General features: G+C 39.9%; 1 protein-coding gene across 2 annotated transcripts; it reads left to right on the top strand.

Moving 5' to 3' along the window:
- Positions 1-2,681: 2,681 nt before the first annotated feature.
- KLHL31 (kelch like family member 31) lies at positions 2,682-22,328 on the top strand. 2 transcript variants are annotated; one of them, XM_034990449.1, is made up of 4 exons: positions 2,682-2,944; positions 11,596-11,681; positions 14,555-15,759; positions 17,712-22,328. In XM_034990449.1, the coding sequence occupies exons 3-4, from the start codon at positions 14,588-14,590 to the stop codon at positions 18,442-18,444; spliced, it is 1,905 nt and encodes a 634-aa protein (XP_034846340.1). In that variant the 5' UTR covers positions 2,682-2,944; positions 11,596-11,681; positions 14,555-14,587; the 3' UTR covers positions 18,445-22,328. The 2 variants fall into 2 exon arrangements, with proteins under 2 accessions (XP_034846340.1, XP_034846339.1); XM_034990448.1 differs by lacking the exon at positions 11,596-11,681.
- The last annotated feature ends 1,847 nt before the right edge of the window (positions 22,329-24,175 follow it).

Raw genomic sequence — 24,175 nt, 5'->3', positions numbered from 1 at the left:
GGTAAAATATTACAGATATATAATAACAGGACATGGTGAATAATGAGATGAGGAGACAGAGGTGCAGGGTGGAGAGGATGAGGCAAATGATGATACCAAGTCCACCCTTTAAGGAACTAGATGAGTAATGGCTTATATACTACCAAAGGGAATATTGTAGAAAGAGCATACTTTGAGGGAAAAGATGACTTGAGTCTTGGCAATAATGAATTTTAAGGACCCTGTAGAATATCTAGGATGTATAGCTCATCTGCCAAATGCAGCTTTGAGAAGTGAAGAGAGTCTAGGACAGCTCTCAAGTCTTTAACCTGCAAGAGTTGCGTAGATCTTTTTCTAGAAAAGGAGAATGAGAAGAAATGACCAGAGCAACTGGAGAAAAGTGAAAACCAATAGGAAAAGAGAATTTGTAGTCAAAGTGATTGGTCAACTGTGTGAAGTAATTCAGAAAGGTCAGGCACTGGCAAATGTCCAAAAAAACGAGGTGACTCAGGGTTATTTATGACTTTGGCACAAGCACTTCCGTAGAAGGGCAAACAGGGGAGCTTAGTTGGATTGATTTGAGGAGAAAATGGGAAGCAACATGATAGAGGCTACAGATATAAATATGCACAATACATCTGAAAAGTTTGCCTTTGAAGAAGTGGAGAGAAATATGGCCTCATCTGGAGGAGAAGATGGACTAAATTAAGAGCTTTGTTTTGTTGCATTTGTTTTAAATAGAAGAGTTTGCGTGCCATTAAACAGAGGTAGAAATTGGCTAGCAGAGACGGGGTTGGGTGGGGGGGTTAGAGGAGAGTAAGATGAACTGATACAGCAAGGTTCCTGAACAGGTGGTTATATCTGTAACCCAAAGTACCAGTGCAGGGGCTGGGTTTAGAAGGAGGGCTGTTCCATTTTAACAAGGCAAAGGAATAAAGGTTTTAGACTTCTTCCTGTTGGATTTGTAGATTTGGTATTAGAACATTGAATGTGTTCTGATAGAATGGCTTTTATTGCCTTTTCAAGAAATCCTTTCCCTTCAGGTGTTAGGTAGCCAAAGCATTCTAAATCCTTGCTACTCCAAGTGTGGTCTGTAGACCAGCAATATCAGCACTATCTCTGAGCTTGTTAGAAAAAGAGAATCTCAGGCCCCACCCCAGACCTACCTTATCAAAATTGATTTTTAACAAGGTTCCCAGGTAATTTCTGTTTACTTCTTGAAGGGCCTTTCCATAATCATATAATCATTATCATAAATACTGATCTAAAGCTGATTTTTATCATACTACTAAGAAGAGAGTTGAATGCCTTGGTCCTTGACTGGAATCAAGGAGGCAGAAACATGAAGGATCACTTGGGAGTGGTCCTCTGTTAGCTTTGTGTAAACCATACAATAAAGAACTTCTTTAACTTCTGACACATTTGAAGCTGGAGATCTATGGGTGAAAACAAAGAATTTTTTTTAAAAAATCAAAATAGTTTTCCCTGCTAAAAAGCTGAATGGAATTTAAGCCTAAGTAGTAACTAAGGTGCTAACCAGCGTGCTGAGAGGTGTGGGAGGACTAGAAGCCAATACATATGGAATCATAGAGTCTTAGAGTTGGAAAGATATCAGGGATGATCCAATGCAAGTGCCCAGCCAGAACGAGAGTCCCTACATCACCCAGTCGTGTGGTTTCTTTTATCTCCCCTCTTCCACTCATAAGGAACTGGCTCCTTTTTCATCATTAGGACCCATTTTCGTCATTAGAAACCAGTTGCTATCAGAGTTTTCTTTCCTTATTTTTAATATTTCCCTGGAATTTCCACCCATCGGGCCCAATTTCGGCCATGATAGGCTATAAGAATGTTCACTGAATCCCCTTGTTGCACAACAACCCCCAATACACTTGCCACAGGAGTTTCATCCATCCTAAGTCCTCTCTTGGTATTTTCTTCAGATAGTCCCAATATTCACAGCTTCTGAAGTTCTCTTTATTCCAACCACCTCCTTCAGGATGCAGAATAACTTCGCAGTGTGCCAATGGGCAAAGCGATGCCTAACACATCATCTGACTAATAGTTACAACATTAATTTTCCATGATCTATTTTTCCATTATTGCAGTCTAATATCACTTTTAACTCTTAGCAGCCATTCCACACCCTTGGCATCTATTAAAAACTTGTGGCCAGTTGTAATCCTTTAATTTTTTTGTTTGTTTTCACATGGAGTGTTGCCAAAGTAGATATTTCTACACCTGCGTGTATGCTAGAGTGTGTGTTAGCCTCAGATCTCTCTGTGGATCACTGGAGAGTCAAGGACTGGTCGCAAACCTGAGTCTGTGAAACTATACCATGACCCTAATCATGTTGATGCCACATGTGAGATATCAAAGAAAGCACCTTGTCCTCCTAAACACGTGCTCTTCTTCTAAAGAACAGCCTATTTATAAACTCTATCTTTTCAGAGGACCTGAGGTGACCAGGCGATTTACCTTTCTAGAAACTCATTTTTTATTCACAAACTTCCCTTCTTCTTACCAAGTATGTACCCTGAAATCCCTGCTTCCAACAATTCAATTCCCACCTAATTAATTTTCTTTTCCTCCCACCCAGGGTGACTGACTCTTGACTCTTTTTTTTTTTTTAAACAACTGAGCAGGCCAAGAAACCCAACCCCACTCCACCAACCAGAGCCCCGCCTCTGCCCCAGGAGGCCTGGAGTTGAAGGCCAAAGAGGGAGAGGGGACTGCAGCGCCCACTCTGTGGCAGGCTGGCTGGGGGAGCGTGGGCTCTGCTGCCTCATCCAGTTGGGACCGCCCAGGGTCGCTCCAGAAATTGCTGCTGCTGGGACTCATCAGGTGGCTGCTGGTGGCTCCCCACCACATTTTCCTTCTCCCTCTCCCTCTCTCTCCACAGATTGCTTCCCAAGAGGAGCCTGCTGCTGAAAACTCATCATCACACGTCCAGACGCCACACAGGAGGGTAAGGAGCTGGGGCCACGATCTCCAATCCCTGTCTTCTAGAATTGAGGGTGCATATGGGTGTGTGGGTGGGAGAGGGTGGAGGTGTCCGCAAGCTCGTGGTGGTGGAGCTATGTCGCTGACAGGCAGTCTACAGCCGGGCCATGTTGCTCATGTTCTGGGTCTGAAATTGGGAGCCAGCACACATTCTCTCGAAATGTAAGGAATGCCAGAGATCAGGAGAATGTCGTAGTAATAGAAATGCATGAGAGGGATGCCTTTAGAAAGTAAAATTACTTGTCATGTCCATTAATAAGTTTTCATCTCTAAAGCCTAATGCATGTTTTTCTTCCTTCATTTTATAGAGAAAGGAGGGACAAAGTAAAATTTGCAGGTTTTGTTCACAAAGTTTGGAATTCCATCTTCATTTTTATAGGAACCATGTAAACATTTAGTACGTGATAATGTTTAGATGAAATACAATCAGTTTCAACTCAATTGGTAGCACAAAAATCAGAGAACGCCTCAAATTCCCAGAAATGTTCCTATTGGCAAAATAGAAACTCCCCCTATAAAAAGAACACGTGTTTTACTTAACCATAAAATGAGTTTTTGTTCTCGATGTGCACCCATGGCTATCCTGACCTCTGTTTTATGTTAGAAGTGAAACGGTGAAGTGGGAAAGCCCCCTTAAGTTGGACTTAACTTAAAATGGCAAGCAGCAGAAGCTGGAGTGTTTCTATTCCCGGAGTCAGTGCTGATGAGCTGGGACAGATGCAGCGACTGGAATGTGACAGGACAGGGGGAAGGCGCAGCTGATTTGCCCCTTTGGCAAGGACACATTCTGGGATCCCAGCTCATTCTGGCATGAGAATGAGAGTGATACTTGAGCACACATGGCTTTTCAGCTTGCCCTGTGGAGAGGCTCTCCCAGGAGGCAAGGGGAGAAGGCGGCAGAAAAGAGAATGTTCTTAAATATAAAGTGGCAATTCTTTTCTATAATCAGTTGTAGATTTTCATCTGAGAGCTGTGTCAGGCCAAGAGGAGCTTCTCTCTAGAGTAATTCTTTCACAGGGACTTGCCTGATCCTCAAAGAGTAGAATTACGTCACCATTTCTTGTCTGCACCGTCTTCAGCCCAGTGGTTCTGGGTTTATTTTGGGTCAGGGGTCTTTTTCAGAACCTCGTGTAAACTCTAGGCCCACTCCACAGAAGAAGACACATAAACACACATGCATAACATGTTTCATAATATTCTAGAAATTTCCATGGAATTCATGGACTCACTTAAAACCCAAGCAGGGTAGCTAGATAAAATACGGAACACCCAGACTACATTTGAATTTCAGATAAACCACAAACCAATTTTTTGTATAAGTATGTCCCAAAATACTGCAGGAGATATACTTACTCTAAAATATGACTCATGGTTGATCTGAAATTCCAATTTAACTGGACATCTTGTATTTTTATTGGCTAACTCTGGCAACCCAGACCCCGCTGCATGCCTCCCAGGTGAAGAATCCTGTCCCAGTTGGTGTGTCTGTATCTGATAGAGTTGATCCTAGGATTCTGAAAAACCATATTGAGGGGAGAAAAGATTTAGGACCAGACTTTGACAATTCTGGCAGCAAAAACCAGCTGTTTATTCTTAACACTGTGTCAAGTTTTAGAACTGAAAGTTACACATATCCTCATCTGACGGATGTTTAAACTGAATTTCTAATTCATTGATGTTTTGCCATAGGTCTATTAGATGGTTAAAGCAAAAAGAACACTAAAACCCAATTTCCAGTTCTGTGACAACCAAAGAGACATGAATCTGAAAAATTACATTTCCAACCACCCCCCCAACACATAAACATACAAAAGACTAGGAAGAGAAAGAGCTATTTTCCTGAAATTTCAACAAAACCCAAACCAAAAATTTTAGCACTGGATCCTTGTGTCCTGTATCCAGTCTTGGTGAATGGAATTACAGTTAACTTTGTGCATAGTTTCTGTATACTTTATAGATAAAAGCCAGACATAAGCCTCTAGCTAAGTTGAACCATATGGAATTAATGTTTGTTTTTAAACAAAAATTGATAATTTCATATTCAACCCAACACTTAAAAGGAAGTGCTTGTGCTCTGATCAACAAATTCATGCAGGGTCTCCTTGAACCTATTTCTATTTTTGGCTTACCCAAAAGTTTTCTATCTTTACTACCCATAACAGGATTAAGAAATCCACAGGTTCTGTTCATCCTCAGATTTGTTTTACATTCGAAAAGGCAATTCTCTTATTTCAGTGTTTGGAGTTACAAAGAACCATTTCATGTTCTCTATATCCAAATTTTTATTTGACAGCCTCAGGTCTGTGTCACTCAGTCTCTGTCTTCTCATGCTGGAAAGAGCTAACTTTTTAACCTGCCACAGATTTTAACCTACCCTGGCTTTAAGGGAGGTGATTATGGGGATCAGGACTCAATCTGGGTTTGAGTCTTTGCTCCACTATGCATTGCACGCTTGTGTGACCCTGGATATGTTTTTAAACTCTCTCTGAATCTTAATCTCTTCATTTGTAAAATGAACATAATATGACCATCTTTTCAGATTTCAGTGATGCTTAAATTAAAAAAAAAAATAATAAAGTCATGTAAAGTACTTAACCCAGGGCTCAGCACACACAGTAAGTTCTCAATTAATAAATTAATATAATTATTATTTTAATTAGAAATGGAGGTAACAGTTTACAATTAATACATAATATAGATTCATGCTCAGTGATTTATATTTAGGAATAATTATTAATGTACTTAAATTTGGCAAATACAAAAGACGATGAAAAATGCGATGGCTCACATGACTGCCCAGCTGTTTATTGGATGCCGAATGTATGATGACACTATCGTAATAGAAATGACACGAGAGCCAAGATCTGTGGTGGACAATGGGAGGAGAGTGTGGAGGTGCATCTCTGTTACCCTTCTATCTAGTTGCTAATGGGCAGCTCTTCCAGGAACCCAAGAGGCTGCTCTGGGTAATCCTGGATGGAGCAGAGAGGGAAGGAGGCTGTGGTGTCTGTGGTCAGAGAAAGAGAATTCTCTGGGTTTTCTGCACAGAATGAAGGGATAGTTTGGAAGCATAGGGAGCCTCCTATAACCCTCTGCACCCTGTGCAAAGTCTTTTCTTTCACCCAAAAAGGAAAGGGATGGGAAAGGATTTGCAGTGCCTCCAAATAGCTGCTCATCCCATTACACCACCTCCTCTGCCGTAGCTGGTCCTCTCTCCAGCAAGTCTTACTATGGTAGGGGCTGTGTGAAAAGTGCAAGTTGTAGCTGTCTCAGGGAGTATGTATAGTTCTTCCTTTCTTTGATCCCCCGGTGGGAGGGCTCCCCCGCCCCGCAGCTCCCTGGAGCTGGATGGGGAGGGAGAATCAAGCCTGTTGTGCTTTAAGAAAAACAGAGAAACAGTCTTGAAACTCTCCCAGCCATGGGCACCTCAGCAAGGCTGTGTGCTCCTCACCACGCAGACCATGACCCCAGTCAAAGCCCTGCCCAGGGAATGGTATCCATGGTGATTGCCCTGCTACCAAGCCTGGAGAATCCCTGAGCAGCTGGCCACAAGGCACTCACTCAGTTTAAAAAAAAGAAAAAGAAAAAGAAAAAAGCTTTAAAAAAATAATAACTAAAACCCTCATCCAACTCTGAATTAATATATAATTGAATCAATAGGAATGGGATGCTTTCAAAATTTATTACTTAATGTCTAGGTTATATCCTAGATTTGTCCAGCCTCAGAGGGGTGACTGATCCTCAGGCTTCTCTGAGGGGTCTGTGGTGTCCTGATTGGAGGAACAGGGCACAGACTAAGAACACCTGGGCAGGTGGATATACAGTCTCACCTCCAAGGTGCACACCTAGGAAAAGGATGTAGTGGCAGCTCTAGTAAAGAAAGATTGAATTTGCGAGCATCTCTGGGAAAATATGGCCACTAGGAAGTGGAATGTAGGCTCTGATTTCAGTGGTCTCTTAACCAGTCTCCTGTTTCTCTCCCTCCTCCTCCCCTAGAGCCAAAGAAGCCAGTTACCTCTACAAACTGATTTTGAGGGCTCTAAAATCCCTCTCTTATTTTAAAAATGTATATATTAAAATATTATTTAAAGTGTTAGTAGGAGCACCTGGCTGGCTCAGTAGGTAGAGCATGTGACTCTTGATCTCAGGGTTGTGGGTTCAAGCCCCACATTGAGCGTAAAAATTACTGTAAAATACAATCTTTTAAAAAAATTAATAATATTAAAATCAAATTAATTGAATTAATTGATATTATTTAAAATAGCATTTAAAGAATAAAATGATATATCCATAATAAACAGCTAACCCTTGAACAACACGGGGGTTCAGGGCGCCAACCTCCTACATAATCAAAAATCTGCATATAACTTTTGACTCCCCCAAAACTGAACTACTGCCATACACAATTTACTGGGGAGACAAACTCTTTATGCAGAGATGATTAGGGTCCCACAGCATGTTAAGAGAATATTTGCAACACTTGAGCTCACTGCAATAGCAACAGGAGGTGGCTACAAAATTCTTATGTAGTATAGTATGGACTACAGTTACTTTTATGCAGTTATGACTTCATACTGTATCTTTACATTTGTTCACATTTCTCTCAACTATAAATGGTGCCATGCATGGTCTGTAAGTGTTTGTATGCCTAAGTTTTGATAAAATCTAACTTTTTATAATAGATTTGTGTATATCTTATGGTAGTAAATGATAAAATAGACTAGTATCTATGTACATTTTATGCATTCATGACAGACCAAACTTTTTCTTAATTTTTCAGTATTTCTAGACTACATAGTTCATCTGTGTTTTCAAATTATTGCAAATCTCCCCAAAAATCTCCAATATACTTATTGTGGACCCACGCAGTTCAAACTTGTGCTGTTCAACAGTCAACTGTATATATATATATATAAAGGAAATAAAAAGTGGCAACAGGAAATAAGAGAAGGAAGGCCTGGAAGAACTACTGATTTCACTAGGGCCTCAGATTGTCTTCTCCCTTCCTGGAGATTTCTTAATCCTTCTTGATCATAAAGGAATTTATTGAGTTCAAGCCCTTCCCAGCATCCAACATCCTTTATGTATTGGCCTAATAGGCCCGCCCACTGTCTCCCTCATGACTCAGCTATCTGAGTCTGCGCATACCGTGCTGAGTCATGGCTCCCTGCTTCAGCATGAGGCATTTCCTCTACTTCTAATGACCTTCTCCCTCCAATACCCACTCCTCTTAAAAATCCTTTGTTTGGTACCAGGACCAGCAAGACTCCTATTATCTTCAAACCTTCCCATCCTAACACCACTTCATCTAAATGATCAGAGAACATACTCTGTATGACTTCAGTGCTTTTAAATTTATGGAGACATGTTTTGTGGTCCAGCATAGGGTCTATCTTGGTGTACCATGTACACTTGAGGAGAATTTTTATCCTGCATTTGTTGGGTGTAATGTTCTAGAAATATCAATTAAGTCAGGGTGATTAATAATGTTGTTTGATAATCTATACCTTTACTGATGTTTTTTGTCTGAGAGACCGTTACTAACATTTTCAAATATAATTGAGGAATTGCCTATTTCTCCCTTTAATCCAGTCACATTGTTTTGCTTCACATAACTTTGAAGGTCTGTTATTTGCACATATACATTTATATTCGTTATATCCCATGATGATTTGAACTTCTAATCATTATGAAATTCCCTCTTCATCACTGGTAATTGTTTTTTTCTTGAAGTGTATTTCACCTGGATATTAACATATCTACTCCAGTCTTCTATTTCCATGGTAAATCTTTTTGTACGCACTTATTTTTTACCTATCTGTGTCTTTATATTTATAGTGAATCTCTTGTAGACAGCATATATTTGGGTCTTGCCTTTCTTATCCATCCTGAAAACCTGTGTCTTTTAATTACAATGTTTAATACAATAAGTAATACAATTGGATTTAGGTGTACCATTAAATTATTTGGAGGGGGTTTTTTTTTTTTTTGGTCTCCTCTAATTTTTGTCCCTCTGTTCCAACTTTGCTGCCCTCTTTTGAATTCCATTTAAATTTACCTATTGGTTTCTCAGCTATACTTTGCATTCTTTAAGTGGTTGTTTTAGGGCTCTACTGTCCATTACCAGTCATCAGTCAGATGTGGCTATTGAACACCTAAAGTGTAGCTGGTCCAAAATGAGCTATGCTCATTTAATATAAATACACTTTGTGTTTTGAAGACTTAGGATTAAAAAAATGTAAAATATCACATTAATAATTTTATACCAATTACATATAGACAATATTCTGTAGATATTAGGTTGAATAAACTATATTATTAAAATTAATTTCACCTGTTTCTTTTTAACATTTTAATGTCATACTACTGGAAATTTTTTAATTGCATATGTGACTCATGTTATATTTCTATTGGCCAGCACTAATCTAGAGATTACAATATGCAAAGTTAAACTCTCACAGCTACAAAAGTTAGTATTTACCACTTTACATAAAATATAGAAACCTTGTAATTGTATAGATTCACTTACCATCACCCCATCCTTTATGCTGTAATTGTCATATGTGCTACATCTAGAAATGTTAGAAACCCCACAAGACAATGTTATCAGTTTTGCTTTGAAGAGTTATATGCATTTTAAAGAAGCTCAGAGGGGAAAAAAAATCTTTTATATGCATCCAGATATTTATTATTTCTGATGCTCTTCATTCCTTCCTGAAGCTTTAAGTTTCCATTGAGTTTTCCCTTTTGGGATCTCTCTTTTCCAAAATTCCCAGCTCACTTTCCAGAGGATGTGGTTGCCACAAACTCTATCCTCTGCTTCTTCAATGCAGCGATACTTCCTGTTGGAGTTGTAGCTGCCCTGTAAAGTACCAATTGCAGTCTGCTCTTAGGTGAAAAACCACCAAAAAGCCCCCCAAAAAACAAAAAACAAAACCCACCAAAAAACACCCCAAAATCTTGCAAGCGTAGGGGGACTCATCCTATGCTATTTCTTTTTTCCAACTCTTGACTCCTCTACAAAATCATCCTGCTTTTTACACTCCCTATAGACCCTTGGTAGTTTCCCCCTACCTCTCCCCCTACCCCCTCTAATCCATGCGCACCCCCTCACTCCCTAGAGCTCCTTCCTAAACTTAAGTGGTCTTTCAGAGGCTGGGGTCTTCCCAACAATACTATATGGTATTCCTAAAGGCAGAGTGAGCTAGTCAGCAATTTATCAAACTTAATTAAGGATACCTGAGGATACCTCAATTAAGTCTGATATAGGAGAATAACAATGTAGAAAAAGAAGATTTGAAACTGGAAATCATATATTAGTGCTCCTACAGTTCACCTTTGGATTCTTTTGGAATTCCCTGCTGGTCCTTTGTCTCCTTAGCCCCATCATATTGCTGTGTTGTCGAGGCCAGATTCTCTCTTTTCTCCAGAAACCTCAGAATTATACCCTGTCCCAAGGACAAGAATGATTCGGTACAGTATACCAGTTGTTAAAATAGAGATCCTTCTGTACAGAGTTGGTAAATGGGCAAATAAACAGCCAAGTAATTGCTGCCCTGACCTCCCCCTGAATCCCTCCCACCCCTCCATCCTTCTCTGAGAAGCCCCTGGGCCCCACTATTATCCAGCAACTGAAAACTTACACAGAGTCCTCCAGGGAATCCTCTGGAACCCAGCTCCAGAACCTATGAATCCATACCGTTTAGTAGGTGCCCCGTTTTGTCAGTTGTTGAATATTTAAATACCACCCTGTGTGCTGCCAATGAAAACAGGAGTTGCCGCTTATCCACAGGGGAGACATTCCAAGCCCCCCGGGTGATGCCTAAAACTGCAAACAGTACTGAAGCTTAGATATACTGTTTTTTCCTATACATATATACCTGTGATAAAGTTTATTTTATAAATTAGACACAGTAAGAGATTAACAACAGTAACTAATAATAAAATAGGACAATTATAACAACATACTGTAATCAAAGGTGAACGTGGTCTCTCTCTCAAAATATCTTATTGTACTGTACTTACCCTTCTTGTGGGGATGTGAGATGATAAAATGCCTGCATGATAAGATGAAGTGAGGGGAATGATGTAGGCATTGTGACCATTGACCTTCTGATGATATGTCAGGAGGATCATTGATTGCTTCCTGACCACAGTTGACCATGGGTAACTGAAACTGAAGAAAGCGAAACCACAGATAAAAAGGGGACTACTGTAATCATTTAATGATAGATAAACAGAATATTTACCATTTCAGTCTAAAACATCCATGTTACTCCTCAAGTTCAGAATTTCCTTCAAAATAATGAGTGGTTATGAGTCCTACATCTACATGAGTAGAAACTTCTCCAAAGGGGTTCTTCTAGGAAAATAGACAAGACTTTTCCCAAAGACACATTGGTGCTTCTACTCCAGATGGTAGAAACTGATGCTTAAAAAATATATATTCTGCTGTGCTTGCTAGTTACTTGTTACCATTTTGTACTTATCATGTCTTGTCTGTCTCCCATAACTTATATATTCTATGGCTCCATCATTTCCAGCACAGTGCTGCCTACACAGCAGGAGGTGTCTGATAACTGCTTGCTGAACAAAATTTTTTAAAATTTTCCCCAGAAAAATCCATCACGGGGACACTTACCACCTAAGTCAAATGCATTTGAAGACTAAACTGATGGTGGGTTGAAAATGTATTTCATAAGGTAAGGTTGCATCTGGCATTGCTTGCAAGAAAGAATGAGGAAGGACAAATGTGCTGCAGTCTGTAAACCAAATGTAAATATGAATATGACAATTTGAGCTTAATGAGGAAGACAAAAGCCCTGGCAAAGAGATAGATCTCTGTTTCCTACCTACTTGCTATGCTTCTTCCATGTGGAAAGGAATAAGGACAAACACAATAGAAAGGTTATGAAATTTTTAAACATACATTCCAGTAATTAAATTGAAGGGCCTTTCAAGGGAGATCAAAGCGAAGTTTTACCCTTCAGGATGAACTCAACAGTGTGACTTAAAAGAGACACATACATACACACACCCTTCAATAAACTATGAAACACCTAATACCTAAGTGTCCATCAGTAGGAAAAGAATAGCATAAGTTCTATATATCTTTAGTATGGGATACTATGCAACTATTAGAGAGAATAGTGTAAATTTATATGTGTCCTGATATGGAAGGAGGTACATTGTTACTGCTAGGTGAAAAAAGCAAACTGCTGAATAATAAAGCATAAACATGCTTTGATGTAAGTTCTCATAGGGTGGTATGCTGAAGCTGACTTGTACAGGCTCATGAGAACCAATTGTTACACCTTCAGGAGTTTGACAAGCTGGTTGTTAAGCAGTAGAGAGCTTAAAATCAACTACAATAAGTGTATTTGCCCAAAGAAATCCATACCTTACAAATAAGGGCTCCCCCACTCTTAGAGAGCTGATTTATCAGCACACCACTGCTCAAAAATGTGCAGATACGAGTTTGTATAAGCATATCAAATTATCTGGAATAATATATACCAAACTGTGAATTGTTGAATTTACACATACTGATTTTATAATCTTAAAAATGAAAAAAAAAAAAAGAGTAATCTCACAAAAAAAGTGAATGCTACCATGCTGTAAGTAAAATCCATTGAAAAAGTCCAAGTATTACATTTTCTGATGACTATGCTCAATATTTTGAAAAATTCTAAAACAATTTAATCAATGATATTTTAAGGGCTATGCATGTGTTTGCTAAACTTAATATATTTCAAGTCTGTTTAATACTAAAGCTGCTCAGAGCTACCTTAAAGGTTCAGACCACTTCATACAGGTTTAAAAACTGGTTCAAATATTGGGGTGCCTGGGTGGCTCAGTTGGTTAAGCATCCAACTCTTGGTTTTGGCTCAGGTCATGATCTCAGGGTCATGAGATTGAGCCTATGTTGGGCTCCACTCTGGGCATGGAGTCTGCTTAAGATTCTCTCTCTCCCCCTCCCTCTGCCCCTCCTCTGCTCACTCACACTCTCTCGCTCTCAAAACAAACAAATAAATAAAAAACTGGTTCGGGCGCCTGGGTGGCTCAGATGGTTGGGCGTCTGCCTTCGGCTCAGGTCATGATCTCAGGGTCCTGGGATCGAGTCCCGCATCGGGTTCCCTGCTCAGTGCAGAGCCTGCTTCTCCCTCTCCCTCTGCCACTCCCTCTGCTTGTGCTCTTCTGTCTATCTCTCTGTCAAATAAATAAATAAAATCTTTAAAAATAAATAAATAAATAAAAATAAAAAACTGGTCCAAATATTTATAACATTGATAGTGAAAAATGGTTATTATCCATATAAATATATCTTTATGAGGATATATCTCTATGAGCACATTCCTAGATTTAGATTTAATGTCAAAGCAAAGACTGTATCAATTATACTCCATCAATAATGTATGGAGAGTACCACAGCAATATCTGATATTGTGAATGTTAAAAAATATTTTAATCATCTGATACGCAGAATGTGTCCACAAAAAAATAAAAAAGATCTCTGTATTTCAGTTGATAGTTCCCTGATTATAATTAGTTTAGCTTTAAAAAAAGTATTTATCAACTATTTCTATTTTATTTTCTGTGAACAACCTAGTTACCTAGTCACAGTCTTTGATAATTTTTAATTGGATTACCTTTTCCTTATTAATTAATTATTGGAGCTCTGTAAACATGTCAATTAACCTTTTATCTGTCAAGAATGTTAAAAACATCTTTCACTATCAATTGCTTGTCTTTTAAATAGTTGATGTTGTTTTATAGAAGTTTTGGGGGGTTTTTTTGTTTCTTGTCTTTTTGTTTTTTTGTATTCAGATACTTCAGTCTTTTCCCCTATGGCTTCTGGATTTTGGGTTATGCTTAAGAGGGCCTTTCCTACCCTAAAATTAAGACAAACAAACAAAAAACCTACTTTGTTCTAGTTCTTTTGTGTATGTGTGTGTATGTGTGTGTGTGAGTGTGATTTAGAGATTTCATCCATCTGGAAGTTATTTTAGTGACTATGTAGAGTGGAAATCAGTTGAACAAATGTATTGGTACAAGTCCGTACCTATTGACTTTTAAATTCCACAGTTATTCTGATATATATACATTTTACATGGATTCCTGAATTTTAGTATTTTTTTGAGGAAAACTTCAGAGTTATAATTCACTTTTTCAGGAGAGTAAACTAAGCCCTTCAAATGTTGTTTAACTACTATTCTAGAATTGCTGTACAGCTAGATCAGAGAGTATTTGGTCACTTCCTCTGCATAAAATGACTTAGCAGTATAGCTATTGAGAGGTCTCATTTGATAATATAAATCTTTCTAGAATTGTCTTCAGTGCTTGATGCGTCAATAAAATGTACATTTAGTTTAATGTAAGTCTTTACATCCACTTTGAGTTTTAATCTACATTATGTCATTTAAAAACTATTGTGAAAAAGAACAGTTTCTCAATGTAGCATTTCAAAGTCCAAAGCACCGTTAAAATAAAATGTAATGTATGGTGATTAGCATAACATAATAAAAAAAAAAGTAAAAAAAATAAAACCATGCTTTTTTTTTTTTTTTTTTTTTAGCAAGTTCTTGCCTGTGACAGTGTGTTTGCCAACATGGCCCCCAAAAAGAAGACTGTCAGAAAGAGCAAAGGAGATATCAATGAGATGACCATAATCGTAGAAGATAGCCCCCTAAACAAACTAAATACTTTGAATGGGCTCCTAGAGGGAGGCAATGGCCTTAGCTGTATTTCTTCTGAATTAACAGATGCTTCTTATGGCCCCAACCTCTTGGAAGGCTTAAGTAAAATGAGGCAGGAGAACTTCCTTTGCGACCTAGTTATTGGCACCAAAACAAAGTCCTTTGACGTTCACAAGTCAGTGATGGCTTCGTGCAGTGAATACTTTTACAACATCCTAAAAAAAGACCCATCTACCCAAAGGGTGGATCTCAATGATATCTCACCGCTGGGCCTGGCTACTGTCATCGCATATGCCTACACCGGAAAGCTGACGCTCTCTTTGTATACAATAGGAAGCATTATTTCTGCTGCTGTCTATCTTCAGATCCATACCCTTGTAAAGATGTGCAGTGATTTTCTGATCCGAGAGATGAGTGTTGAGAATTGCATGTACATTGCTAACATTGCTGAAACATACTCCCTGAAAAATGCAAAAGCAGCAGCCCAAAAATTTATCCGGGATAACTTCCTTGAATTTGCAGAATCAGATCAGTTTCTGAAACTTACATTTGAGCAAATTAATGAACTTCTTATAGATGATGACTTACAGTTGCCTTCTGAAATACTAGCATTCCAGATTGCAATGAAATGGTTAGAATTTGACCAAAAGAGAGTGAAATACGCTGCAGATCTTCTGAGCAATATCCGCTTTGGTACCATCTCAGCACAAGACCTGGTCAATTATGTTCAGTCTGTACCAAGAATGATGCAAGATGCTGATTGTCACAAACTTCTTGTAGATGCTATGAATTACCACTTACTTCCATACCATCAAAACACATTGCAGTCTAGGCGCACGAGAATCCGCGGGGGCTGTCGAGTCCTTGTCACTGTTGGGGGACGTCCAGGACTTACTGAGAAGTCCCTTAGTAGAGACATCCTGTACAGAGACCCTGAAAATGGATGGAGCAAGCTGACAGAAATGCCAGCCAAGAGTTTTAATCAGTGTGTGGCTGTGATGGACGGGTTTCTTTATGTGGCCGGTGGTGAAGACCAGAATGATGCAAGAAATCAAGCCAAGCATGCAGTCAGCAATTTTTGCAGGTATTTGATCCTTTATTAGGAACTGAAATGGTTCAATATTATGAGGAAATTGCTCTGACATAGAAGTAAATGAGTCCTGCCTGTTAGCTTAGTTCATTGGCTCAGTAAATCAATAATAATAATAATGCCACATTTCATATATACAACAGTCCACATTACATGAAGTATATGCTTATATAAAATGCACTCTATATTTCTGAATAAGCCTATGAAATGAGCCAGGAAGATGTGGTTATTCTGATTTTACATGTGAGAAATCTGATACCTAGACAAGTTGTACCACAAGTGAGTGGTACACATTCTCTCATTTATAGTAAGGTGCCCTTCACAGTACACTGTTTTTCTGAAAAGAAACTGGATACAGATTTAGTTTTTAACACTAAGTGGTAAGAAAGGTCAAAATAATACAAAATTTCTTTTAAGTGACTGTTACTAATGACTGTCAGATTCATAATTGGCAAATACAATGAGATCATTAAAAATGTGGCAGGTAATTAGTTCTAAATATTTTTTGAAGACTGAATACTATAAAAAATGTCAATATCTTTGATGCATGTAGAAACAGTAAAGGCATAATATATCCTTCAGAAAATGGAATTCAAATGCCATGTTGTTTTTGTATATTTATAATAAAAAACACTCTCATATATATGAAATGTCAGGAAGTCATGCTTATATCATGGTAGAAATACAAAGTCGAACATAACTAATGAGCAAGATCTGAAAATTTATAAAGTATATCATGAAAATATTCTTTATTATTTCATTATATGTGTGTCATTTAAATGAATCCAAACGATTAACTTATTTTTGCCCTTTAATTTATAAGTATAGTTAAGTTTTGATTTGGAAGTTAAATGGGAGAAAAATGAACATCAAACTAATGCAGGGAGGTCTGTGTTTACAATACTTTGGAACTATGTGAACAGTTAAAACAGTTTTTCTATGACTGCTTATTTTTCTCCTGCTGATAACTCTGTTAAGTATTCAAGTAACTGTTTTTGCAGTATTGATTTCAGTGGTTATGGTATAACTGTAATATAGAACACTGAAAATATATATCTCTAAGCTAAAAAATCTTACCTACTAATAAGTGCTAGAAAATAGAGAAATATCAAATTAAGCCTCTGGTGATGCTTTTGGACACAAGTTCCATTGATCTCATTCTAAACAGAAGACTTGGTTGAGTGACTTAGCTTTACTGTTGCAGTGATCAGGTCAGGTGTATCCATGAGAACATGTTTGCGAGACATGGAGAAATCCAATTAGCCAACTCCTATCTTAATTAAGCAGTAAGAACGAGCCAGGAATGGCTGTTGTCTGAAGATGTGTGGAACTGACTTAAATGTGGCAGTGTTCCCTTTCTGATTGCCACGAATACCCAGCTTCCACCGCCTCCCCACAAGCGCATCTCATAAGCCCTCCCCGACGATGGACAGTGTGGAGTATAGAAGAAGAGGGACTGACAGTTTGGTCTCTGTGGGGACTTCTCCAAGAGGCCCGATAAAGGCAGTGGTTTTATTTTTTTAAAAGATTTTATTTATTTATTTGAGAGAGAGAGAGAAACAGCATGAGAGGGGATAGGGTCAGAGGGAGAAGCAGGCTCCCCGCTGAGCCGGGAGCCCGACGTGGGACTCGATCCCAGGACTCCGGGATCATGACCTGAGCTGAAGGCAGTCGCTTAACCAACTGAGCCACCCAGGCGCCCAAAGGCAGTGGTTTTATAAACGGGACTAGGGGGAGTCACAATGCCCGTCTTGTCTTTATCAAGTGTCACACTTCCTCACTGGCTGAGAAACAAACACCAGCCTCCAGGTGCGGAGCTGCGCTCTGTGCGTAGCGTAGCCTCCTTGCATCAAGAGGGTCACAATTTCCACGCTGTGGTTTGTGGAGTCACGTGGGTTCCCTGGCTGCCGCCAACAAGGCTGTCACACTTGCTCTGCCATTTTCAGATACGATCCCCGCTTCAACACCTGGATACACCTGGCCAGCATGAACCAGAAGCGCACGCACTTCAGCCTGAGCGTGTTCAACGGGCTCCTTTACGCCGTGGGCGGCCGCAATACCGAGGGCAGCCTGGCCTCGCTCGAGTGCTACGTGCCCTCCACCAACCAGTGGCAGCCCAAGACGCCCCTGGAGGTGGCGCGCTGCTGCCACGCCAGCGCGGTCACCGACGGCCGCGTGCTGGTGACCGGCGGGTACATCGGCAGCGCGTACTCGCGCTCCGTGTGCGCGTACGACCCGACCGGCGACGCGTGGCAGGAGCTGCCGGGCCTGAGCACGCCCCGAGGCTGGCACTGCGCGGTCACGCTGGGCGACAGGGTGTACGTGATGGGGGGCAGCCAGCTGGGGCCGCGCGGGGAGCGCGTGGACGTGCTCACGGTGGAGCGCTACAGCCCGGCCACCGGCCAGTGGAGCTACGCGGCGCCGCTGCTGGTGGGCGTGAGCACGGCGGGCGCCTCGGCGCTGCGCGGCCGCGCCTACCTGCTGGGGGGCTGGAACGAGGGCGAGAAGAAGTACAAGAAGTGCGTCCAGTGCTTCAGCCCCGAGCTCAACGAGTGGACCGAGGACGACGAGTTGCCCGAGGCCACCGTGGGCGTGTCCTGCTGCGCGCTCTCGATGCCCAACAGCGTGACGCGGGAATCCCGAGCCAGCTCGGTGTCCTCGGTGCCAGTCAGTATCTGAACCCAGGTAGATGCGGGGACGCAGGAAGGGCGAATAGGCGTCGTGGGTTACCTTTCGGTTAGCGAAAGGGAAAATATCTAACATTTACTACAGTGATTGCGTCTTACACATATCGAGGCGGATGTCTTGGTAGTTTTAAATTCCTGGTGTGGCGGGCGTAATCTACCTCTGTGTCTTTTATTTTATTTCTTTTCTTTTTTTTTTTTTTTTAAGCCGAATACAGGGCCCTGGCCAGCAAAGAAAAGAAAGCGTTTATTTCAGCGGCCACTGGGTGGCAGACAGAATTCGTTGTACGCCCTCTTCCCCCGGGGCATGTTCCCTTCATGGATAGCGGTTACACCCACACTTGAGATTTTTCTTCTACCCTTTGGTACACGTGAAGCTTATGTGAGCAAGCAATTTCATGCCCGAAAATTTATCTTCTTCTCTCGTCTTTTTCTTTAGGAAGTTAAAAGTATTTATTTATGGCTTTTATTTTAAAATGGAAGTCCATCTATATCCGTAAAGACTTAATTCTACATTTAAATGCAGTTTCTTTTTCCATACATGAGAGAAAAGAATATTGAAAGGCGTCCCATGATAGTCATAAAGCTTAAAACAAAGTTTGACTGGAAAGTAACAGGGATTCCGCCCTGGGACTGTCACACTGACCCCTCTGGTTTATCCCTTATTCTCTTCCTCTGTGCCTCAGTCCCCAGGGTATTTGCTATGAAAAAAACTGCTCTCAAAGAAGGAACTACTAGTCATTTAGCTTATGGTGTAAATTTAGGTCATTTTGTTGTTTCCCCTAGAAGTATCTGCACTTTAACCTTTGTCCCCTATTAAAGGAATTGTATCATGGGAGCCTTACTCTGATCCTAAAAACTACACCAAGATGCAACCTTGACCCTAATATAAGCCCCAAGAAGAACACCAAATAAGACTATGGCCATAAGGACCATTAACTTAAAGCTTATATAGCCCAAAAGTTATGCATCTGATGCCGATAATTTGATTGCCCCCATTTTTTATATGGATGAGAATGAAGAGAACATTTGGAATTCTTGGGTTTGGCAATAACAGGATAAACGGCTTCTCCTGTTAGTAAATGTCACTGTTTCCAATTTCATAGCAATCCTCCTGATTTCTTAATTAAAACTCTAACACATTCATTTCACATGGAAATATCAATGCCCATTCTGTTCTATATGTTTTAACGTCATCTGCTCCAAATTAGCTTTGCAAATGAAAGTGTATCCACCTGATATCATTTTTCTTATATATTTGCCAAGTTTTTGGAGCAAGGGAATGATTGTAGTAAATGATACATATTTTCCTTTCTTATAATTTATCACTTTATTCTTTGGTGGTTTATTTGTTTTGGAGACGTGGCCTATCAATTATGGGTTATGTGCAATTGGGTTTTGAAAAATAAAACTATTTAAATGGTTAACCATGAGATATGTGGAAATCTAACTGGGTTTTCATTAATCCCATTTCTCCTACCTTGTGTAGATAGGTTATTGCTAGAGTTACAATATTTATATTTAAAATATCTTATTTGAACTGTGAAAAGTGGTTCATATAGTACACTTTGTGGAACAATTTTGTATCATTTCCCCTCATGAAAAGTTCAATCTCTGCGTATTTAATGGTACCACTTGGTAAAGCGTACAACACTGTAAGCTGAGAACAAGGCATTATTAATGTAAAAACACTGGGCTGTTTCCTCCCACACACACAGAACATTCGGAGCTTCTCCAAGTAGGGAGCAGATCTAATGGCACCTACTCCCTTGACTCCTTCTCTGTCCACACTGGAAAATTAAGCTGTCTGAGAAAGTAGTTCATGGAGCAAGTGAAATCATTGAGCCCCTTGAGCTATCACTGTACGAACTATGCATAACTTTTGTCCTTGCAGCATCATTGGTAAAATAAACTTTTCATGTTTAATAAATTATTTTGGCCACAACTGACAAAACCTATGTGAGGGTGACTATGACATCTTTTAGTTTGGTATAAATGTATATTCTTGTACAATTGAGCAGCCTGTAGTATGTTATAAATTTTGAGAGAAAAAAAGGTGATTTATTACGGATCACAGGTCATAAGTGGGCATAATCCCTGATGTACACTAGTAGATGTGTCTCCCACTGAGATCTTAGGGGTTTTGTGAAGTGGAGGGCCTAAGGCTTGGAATGAAATAGGAATCAATCAGTTGTAATATTTTATCTTGGAAGAATGAGGAGAGATTGAAACTAGAGGATTTTTCAGCCTTCAGAGCTTGGTAAGAGGTTGTACACAGACTTGGCAGTGGCTTTCTAGACATAAGACTGAAGACATGTTAGAGCTGAATAAATCATTTGAAATGACCATGTAATGTATTTTTGACATGGTTTATCTGAAGACTCTGAAAACACACCCGTCTGGGCTTATCAGGTTCCTGGGTGCATTGCTGTTCTATCTTCTGTTTCAACAGTTAGGTCAATAAATAAAGACCGTATGAATTTCGAATACTGGAATTTCTGGCATAGCAAATGGGTAGGGAGCATGGAACCTAAGGATGGGTGAAGGTGTTATATCCTGGGACATCCCTCCCTGACAACTGAAGACATGGAGGTCTATAGAATCAAAATAATGTGTTGGAACCATCGCTCCTAGAAAATGTGACAGTTTGTCCATGTTTCCCAGCTGGAAAACGACTTCATTTTTAATGTGTTTTAAGCTTACATTCAGCTACACTCCCAGCCTCAGGATCCAACCCTGGACCTCCTTTTATTTTTCTTAAAAAAAAAAAAAAAAAAAAAAAGACGTATTATTTTTGTAATCTCAAAGTCCTGCGATTAAATAAAAGCATCAGTTCAGTCCATCAGAGGAGTAGCAGGTTACCCAGCAGCTGAAATGATAAGCTCTCTTTTTCGGAATGGGCCAGAGACCTGATGTGCAAGTCTCGAGGAAGCAAGACTTTAATGTAGTCTGTCTGCTTTTAGTTAGACTCTTGGTGCTCTGCTGTTGTCCCTGACGCACTAGTTGCTTTCATTGGCATTGGATGAGTTTTATGTTTACTTCCTCTGGTGTAAGACTGGCTTAGGATAGAAAGTCAGTGATGGTACAGATTAACATAATTCTAATCAATGGTAGTGGGGTGTTACGAGTGAAGAGGTGTAATTGGGGAAAGAAGGAAGTGAGAAAGTACTGAATGGTTCTGATTTAAGGCAGAGTAGCAATTATAATAAGTGTATTTTACAAACATGCATGTAACTAGAGGCTTCCCTGGAAATACGTAAGTGTTAAAAGGTCAATTTTTTGCTGGTTATCTTGGCCAAATATCTTCAGAAATCGATGCAAGATACTAGATAAAAGAAACTAGAATCACTTCGTTTAATTTTTTCCCTGAGTTACAAAGAAACACGTTTATGTAATCTTCTTTGAAGGACTCTTCTGCATTCTTTTCTGAATGAATGTTCTCTGAATGAGCTCTGTCCTCATCTGAGCCACTGATGAATACGTTCTCTAGCACAAGGCAGCATTACAAGGAATTATTTTTCAGTATGTCTCTTCATAGCAGTAAAAACTACAGCACAATTACCCAAACACTCCTCCTTGGTAATTATAAGAATTAAAGAATCTAAAACATTAAAGATTTACCCTGCAGCACATTCAGAGGGTAAAGACCATCAAAATTACCCTCCCAGAGAATTTGAGATAAAATACTTGTCTTGGACACTCCTTAAAAAACAAAAGCAAAAACAAAAACAAAAACAAAAACCTTTGCATTTATTCAGCAAATTCTGGCAAAACAAATTCTTTGCTTAAAACATTCTGGTATTATAAAAGGAACAACAAACTAAAATGTATGTGGTATCTGTATCCTCATCACTATCAATAAAGCTGTATTCAGTAAGAGCTTAGTCAATGATCAAATGTGGGTAGTTTTGAAGTGTCCTTTGTGTGAGGATTGGGGTGTTTGGTTTTTTCCTCTAGTTAGTTTTCATGATGATTCACCTCAACAAAACACAACAACAACAAAAGAAATGACAAATAACTGAAGAGCTGTTCCAATAGCTTGCAGACTAGTAAAAGAAAAATGTATAAAACATCAATAATGACTTGCTTGTAGCTCAGACAAAAGCCTACATTTAGTCTATCTCAGCCCTGACCACTTAGAAATCATAGATTAAGTGTGGTGGTTTCTAGCCTCCTTCTCACCCTGACCACAGCCAGCCCGGCACGGATTTGGGTTCGTCATCATTTTCAATGAAACTACATTTTAGGAAATGAAATTGTATTGCTGCCCCAGCAAACCCTCACAGCCCTACTCTTCCACCTTGCCTTCCAAATGAGCAAAGGAAATGTAACCAACATAAGATGCTCAATCTTTGATCTGATCTAGTAGTTAAAGAATAACACTCAGTTGAGGCGGTCATTTCTAGAAAATTCTAAATGGCAGCAATTACTTGTTCTTAAACTTCTCCAAGCTTTGTAACTTTGTGATGAATTATTCTTTATACCAATGCCAATCTTCCACTCAGTTTCAGACCAGACATGTTCCTTAAAGAGTGGTGAGGAAGGAAGGCATTTTTCCCCAACGTTTGAACAAATACAGTAGCCTCTGGTTATATGGCTTATTTTCTTATCCCTTTCAGAGAAACACCTTTTAAAGTCAGGCTGATTCGTCTTGGAGAAATGACCATTCAGATTTTGCCTCAATATTCAGTCAGAGCTATAGAAGCAATGTTCAAAAAAGACCTTTTTTTTTTTTTTAAGATTTTATTTATTTATTTGTCAGAGAAAGAGAGAGAGCAGGAACACAAGCAGGGGGAGCTGCAGGCAGAGGGAGAAGCAGGCTCCCCACTGAGCAAGAAGCCTGATGTGGGACTAGATCCCAGGACCTTGGGATCATGACCCGAGCCGAAGGCAGATGCTTAACCGACTGAGCCACCCAGGCGTCCCCAAAAAACACCTTTTAAAATCACTATTTCTCTCACCCAGATGGGGTGATATGTCAAAATGGAAGAAACAAGACTATGATTTTGTAACAAACATTTCTCTGTACCCCAGCCCCACCTCCACCATTGCAACATGTACCCACAGGAGGGAAGTGTCCTGTGATATGAATGGAGGACTTAACGTCTTTGTGTCTGGCTGTTTTTGCTTTGTGCTCACATTTAGGTTATCACCATAGGCTCTGCATTCAGAAATTCTTTTTCCATCTTGGAGACATCACTACCATCAATTAGAGGGGGAAACTGAGCAGGATGCATTTTTAGTAAGCCAGGTATGAAGCGACCTATGTCAATTCTGCCTATATCACTTTGGCCAGAAATAGGCATATGGCCTTACCTCGATGCAAGGGAGCTGGAGGAAAAGACTTCAAGTGAGTCCAAGAGGAAGAAAGGATTTCATATAGCATCATCTCTGCACATTGAGTGATTACATTTTGGAAACCACTGCTCCCATCTTCCTTCCTGGTTGCCCATGGAGCAAAGAGCTTCCTAGGCAAACTGCCTCCCCTCAACCTCTGGATCTGCCTTCTCCTCTTTCCCTTTCCTGGCTCATAAGACTTGCACTCAACTCCTCTAGTGTATCTTGCCTTTTCCCTTCTGAAGGATAAGCCCAGACAACTCTTGCAGCCTTTTCTCAATTCAGGCCTCTTACAGGTCTACAGCATACATTAAATGTATTTGCTAAGCCTTGAGTGTTGGTATAAATCTGGTTCCCACAAACCATCAGGGGAATCTGTCCAGTATCCG

Source organism: Mirounga leonina, unplaced genomic scaffold (genome assembly GCF_011800145.1).
Source record: "Mirounga leonina isolate KUSES-001 unplaced genomic scaffold, KU_Mleo_1.0 Mir_53, whole genome shotgun sequence".
Taxonomy (NCBI): Eukaryota; Metazoa; Chordata; class Mammalia; order Carnivora; family Phocidae; genus Mirounga; species Mirounga leonina.
Note: the sequence above shows the minus strand (reverse complement) of the source record. Positions and strands in the feature narration are given on the sequence as shown.